Source organism: Protobothrops mucrosquamatus, unplaced genomic scaffold, assembly GCF_001527695.2.
Source record: "Protobothrops mucrosquamatus isolate PMUCROS unplaced genomic scaffold, P.Mucros_1.0 scaffold15207, whole genome shotgun sequence".
In the NCBI taxonomy this organism is placed as follows: domain Eukaryota; kingdom Metazoa; phylum Chordata; class Lepidosauria; order Squamata; family Viperidae; genus Protobothrops; species Protobothrops mucrosquamatus.
In genome coordinates this window covers 1-5,657 of record NW_015400975.1, presented here as the reverse complement: position 1 = coordinate 5,657, position 5,657 = coordinate 1, and the positions used below count along the sequence as shown (strand labels likewise).

The following is a 5,657-nucleotide window of genomic DNA, read 5'->3' as shown; positions in this document are numbered from 1 at the left end:
AAACACAAAGGAACTCATCACTTATTTATAAAATAAATAAAGTCTATAAAATTACATTAGCAACGAAGTCATCTTTTGGGAACCTAGTCTGTCCTTTTTCCTATTACCTTCGTAATACTTTTCCTGATCCTGTATTCTTTACTGCTTCAGCATCACCCCTTAGCACGGCAAGGAAGTTCTCTGGCGTAACATCCTATAGATCAGTACAAATTGAAAACTGAAATGAGCTCTTTGTTCTGAATCTGTAGCAAACAATCCATAACCAGCATATCTATTAATTTATTTGTATCCTGCCTTTATTATTATATATAATATAATAACACCTTCATTATACGTAAGCAACAGCAATGTTTCTCAACCAGAGGGATAAGTACAGTATAGGATGTGACTCCCATCTTAAAAAAAAAAAAAAAAGTCTGCTGGAGAGAATGATGAGAGCAGAGAAGGTATGTGCCAACTGAATGGCCTGAGGTAACAAAACAAAGTGTGGAGTCCAGGATTAAAATGGCCTTCAGGAGCATAAAAGCCTAAATGAAATAGCATTTTCCATAGTTTGCACTCTTATTATTTGGATGTACAATATTTTTTTATTTGGGTTTAATTACTGCTTTTATAACATCGAGCACTGTTTGAGCCCCAATTAGCTCCTCTGTTCCATATCATCATGCAAGGAAATCAGACACTTACATCATTTGTGTAATCCTTTATTACTCCTCTGTATACATCTGTGCCATTTGGTCGATTAATAATAATCCCTTTGGTTGGATTGCTGGAAATGGAAAAAGAGTGTGAATATTACATGCACACATAAAATATCATAATCTCTAAGAGATTTCATAACATGAACATTAACTGCTTTCGAAAGCAGAACCTTCTACAAAGCAAGTCTTATGCTAAATAAGGATTTAATCTTTGAGGAAAATCTAGTTTTTCTTTCAGGGAAGCCAATTTCCCCATCCTGATCCATTAAACTTTCTCCCTTAATTACCTTTTTCCTCCAATTTCATGATGATGATGATTGTTAGCCTCCAGGTAACAAAAAAATAAAAATACACATAGCATTTCCAGACTTTTAGATACACATATCTTGTTTGCTGAGGTAGTAAACCCCCCTAAATCTTTGGTATTCTTAACATTAGTTCATTATCTTACCACTTATCCAGTCCCTGTGAAAAATATTATCCTTTCCTTATCTATAGATCATAGTTTTTATGTGATATCATTTTAAGTAGTATTATGGAGTATTTTCGCCAGATTTGAGGTTTATTCCTCCAACATGGTGGAAGATTTCTCTTCCCTGCAGAGGGGAGGGGAAATAGACCTCAAAGCCAACGTCCCTTCTGTTTGCAACATTCCCTAATGGCTTTCCCACTGACATTTTGGGTAAGCTGACAGAGAAGATTGCAAATGGCAATCACATGATTGCAGGATACTAACTGTAAATGAGAACAGGTTGTCAAGCACTCAACATGCGTTTATGGGACTAGGGGGACTCAGTGCAAGACTATATGATGGCTTGCCTTAGGGCTGTAAAGTATCCGTAGTGAGGCTGTCATGACCGCAAACAGTCATTAAACAATTGGTCATAAGTTGAGGACTATCTGTACTGATCATTCCAGTGGAATGCAAGCTGTGTTTTTGTTTCCTGAGAAAAATAGATAAAGGCAGTTGGGTAAGCCCAAATGAGTTGGTTGTGGAGTGTGCCTGAAAAAATTACTGTATGTGAGGCTTATTCAAACAGTAAGCGAAAGTTACTGTTGTGAAATTGAGACTTTATGAGAAAAAAAACCTTGTGACTTTATATGTAGCATTGTTGCAAAGATGATATGCACGGCTAAATGTTTACTACTTACTCATCATTATAAGCAATGTCATCATACATCATGACAATGATGCGTTCATCTGGTATACCATTCCGGTGCACAATTTGGTAAGCATGGCATGCATCAGCCTGAAAGATGTAAGATAGTTTTCTTTACCAGCTGTTTTTCTACAAAGACAAGACATTATGACATTATATGGATTTTGCTTAAGTTAATGTCTTGTTTTTCACAATATTGGGTTGGACCACGATTGTTCATTGGGAATCAGACAGGATCCTCTGAGAAAAAAACATTCACAGAAGAATAGTTCAACATGGCACTGAGCCACACACACAGTATCTTCTACTCAGCATGGGATATGGTCAGGCCAATCCAATGCAACTGGATCTAACCAGGTCCCGGCCTTTATCGTCTTGTGAACCCAACAGGTACTCTGTCTTCCCTATTGCATATGTAACTAATCTTAAAGTACCTAACTATCAGAGGGCCTTTACTCTGGCAAGATGCCATTCCCTCTCCACAGCTGTCCTTGAAGGCTGAGGCAGGAAAATTCTCTACACATTTCTGTGACTCTGAACACACAGAAATAACAAAACATGTATTTGTTCAGTACATGTATTACAGAGACATTTGTACTAGCCTCATCTCACCATTACTGTACAGTGTACTGTACATTACCCAGGGTACATAGGAGAAATCTACATCTCCCTGCTGTTTTCAGATACTGACCGATACAACATACGTTGCCATTTTGTATGCAGCAGTGCTTAAAATTGATGATCTGTGCCATAAACTAGTCTCAATGAGCACTAGTTCCTCGTCCTAGAGTGCTCTGTACTGTGATACATTTAGTCTACCACTTATTAATTTTTATGCCCCCTACATCCAATCTAATGCTTCTAACTTCTCCTTTTAGATTCTTTTTAGACTTTTGCTTTATATATACTTCTGTTTTATATTCTTTAACTTTTTATAATTACTATTCTTTAGACTCTGATGTATTTTCTATGCTTTTTAATTGATTGTACTTCACCCTCCTTATGGTGGCCTTTGACCATAATAAAGATTTGATGATTTGCAGGTGTAATTCTAGAACTTTCCAGTTCCAGCAGCTTGTACCGTTTGCGTATCTAGCAACTGCAAAAACACAGTTTTGAAGACAGAAAGGCCAAATTTGAGACCATTTTTATAGCATTCACACTTCACTGAATTCCTGTGGTTTGCTGTGTGGGTCACTGCTTGGGAAGGGCAAGCCAACACCTGCAAAATTATGAGTCACCCTCCAAAGAAACTATATGCTCACAACCATAGATACTTTTTTTTCATTCCAGAGAGTCTATTGTAGTAAGTCTAACTTATTCCAAATAAAGAGCAGGAAAAAGTGGTGAGAAGAGATTATTTATTTTGCAAATGTTTCTATACGATTTGCAAAATACTGGGAAAATTCCTTTAAACAAAAATTAAACCTATAGCTAAGCCAAAGTAACAATTGGCCAAGTTCATATTGTTGGATGCTGTTCAATATCTGAAGTTCTCTAATTTCCTGGTTTAGAAAGAAACGGATATTACTCAACATTTAACTTTCACAGAACACTGTAATGAATGACTCTCACAAGTGCTTTAAAATTCAATAAGACAAAAGGTTTATTGCAAAAAATCCCCACACCATTCTGTAGTAGATATCAGTACTTTCTTTAATATTTTTTTTCTCAGAAACACATAGAATGAACAGCATTTTTTAATCCAACAATTCTGAAAATGTATGTGTATTTATGTTCCAATATTGGGACAACTTTGTCACACAAAATGCAGAGGTCACTGTTATGCTAGCCTTTCCATTTTCTTCTCTATTGCAAGCATAGTGGAATAAAGATCTACAGAGACGTTTTAGCCATGTTACATACTGAAATGTCACAGAACAGATGGGGATTAATAATAAAAAGTAAAGTTTAGGGAATTAAAAAACATCTGAAGACAGAGCAATTTTTAGGCATTGTTTCTCAATCTTGGCAAATTTAAGATCTGTGAACTTCAATTCTCAGAATTCTCATGCCAGCTGAAGAAATCTGGGAGCTAAAGTCCAAATATAATCCAAATAGTCCAAAGTTATTCTGGCCAATTGCAATTTAATACAGTTTTCCTCTTCCGTCAACAAGTTTCTAGTTGCAATAAGGACAAACAAGTTTGGTGCAAAAGAGAGGAAGATTTCACAATAAAAATCACTGCTGCTCTTATTTAACATTTTTTTAAAAGGTAAACATGTCTTTCTACAGAATCTGAGGGCTGCTGTTTCTACATCTTCTGTTGCAACTTCTCTTCATGTGATTGTCAATGAAATTTTCCTTACCTCAAGCTTCCTCCTCCATACATCTCTTACTCTGTCTGTTTCTCTTTGACCTGGTTTGTACTTAATATTTACAAAACTGAACAGGAACTGCAAAACCTACCAGATTGCCTTATTTACAGTACTTCTTGCTTGGTGACTATCTTAGTTAGTGACCATTCTCAAATACCAAGATTATAAATTGTAATTAAAAAATCATTTCAGACCTATGTAGCATTCACTACAAAATTTCCTGACAATGTGAAACTGATTAAAGTCTGGTCAGTTTCAGGCAGCAGGATTCTAATTAACTAATTAAGGTCACAGACCCGAGCCTGTTAACTTGCATTAGCAATTTTTAGGGAAGCTCTGTGCTGTGGAGAAAAGCAGTTCAGGAAGAGATAGCTTGCTTAAGCAATCTCTCCACCCTATGAGGGGGCAAAAAAGGGACGAAAAACAGGTTGGACATTGTACCAGAGAACTTTATCTGAATGAGATGGTAGCAACCAGTGATCTTTGCAACATGTTCATTTAGTGACAATATTACTTAATGACCAAGTCACTGGAACAGAATGCAGGTACTAAATGAGGAGAAAGCATAGTCTGTTCTGACTCTGAACTACAGCAAAGAAGGAATGAACGCAAAACCTCTTAAGTGTCTGAAACTTTGCTAAAAATGTTAAGATTTGGTGCCAATTTGGTGACTTCTAGATGGGTTGGGAAGTCTAAATAAATCTAAATCATGCTGTGCTACAAGCAGAATGATAGCAATATTTTTGACTCTATTTATTATGCCTTTCTACTCAAGAGGACGGTTAAGACAATTAACAAAAACAATTTCCTCTACCATATTACCGAGTTTCTTCAAGTTGTAAGAATAAATATTTGAAAGCTGAAGTATGGAAGACTGGTTGCAGTGATGGCTCTCAGAGTTACTTTGATAGGCAGCTCAGGCTTAAAAATCTTAGCTCTGGGTTATTTCACTATTATTATACATCTGGAGAGTGTTAATAAGAAAGTGCATTGAGTAGGCTAAACTTCAACTAACAAGACATTCTCAGTGTAGTCTACTGACATTTTTAACTAGGTAGCGGGAATCCTCAAAAATTCCATTCAATTCAGCAAGAAGTCCTCCATTTACCCAGTTATTGTTCAATTGGAGTGCAAAGCTTTCTCACCTGGTGCCTATAGTTATACCAACCATTGGAACCAGCCACAATGACAACCCAATGCTTGCCTCCATCTTCAGGATCCTCCAGGGTCAGGGTACCAATTCCTAGCACACAGCTCAGTAGTACAGCTACCTTCAAGGCCATCTCTTCTTTCTTTACGCAACACCTACCAAAAGTGGGAGGCAAGATAACAAAGAAGCTATGAAACAGAGCCATAGCAAAATGCGTATAAAAAGAATTTTACAAAGTCAATATAAATATGTTTCAAAGTCCACAGTGCAATAAGGAATAATATGACTTATTTTGGATTTAGTTAAAATAGGCATTTGAGCCTGAAAT

At 36.5% G+C, this 5,657-nt stretch overlaps 1 protein-coding gene across 1 annotated transcript; it reads right to left on the bottom strand.

Moving 5' to 3' along the window:
• Positions 1 to 77: 77 nt before the first annotated feature.
• Positions 78 to 5,474, bottom strand: LOC107301633 (legumain-like). Its single transcript, XM_015830828.1, has 4 exons — positions 5,325 to 5,474; positions 1,854 to 1,951; positions 688 to 769; positions 78 to 193 (listed from the first exon to the last, which is right to left on the bottom strand). The coding sequence occupies exons 1-4, from the start codon at positions 5,460 to 5,462 to the stop codon at positions 104 to 106; spliced, it is 408 nt and encodes a 135-aa protein (XP_015686314.1). The 5' UTR covers positions 5,463 to 5,474; the 3' UTR covers positions 78 to 103.
• Between the last annotated feature and the right edge of the window lie 183 nt (positions 5,475 to 5,657).

Excerpts from the sequence above, each read along its gene's own strand:
- LOC107301633 (XM_015830828.1), bottom strand. The coding sequence starts at position 5,462 with ATGGCCTTGAAGGTAGCTGTACTACTGAGCTGTGTGCTAGGAATTGGT. Across the intron at positions 1,952-5,324 it reads GGTATAACTATAGGCACCAG|GCTGATGCATGCCATGCTTA; the intron begins GTGAGAAAGCTT and ends TACATCTTTCAG. Across the intron at positions 770-1,853 it reads GACATTGCTTATAATGATGA|CAATCCAACCAAAGGGATTA; the intron begins GTAAGTAGTAAA and ends TTCCATTTCCAG.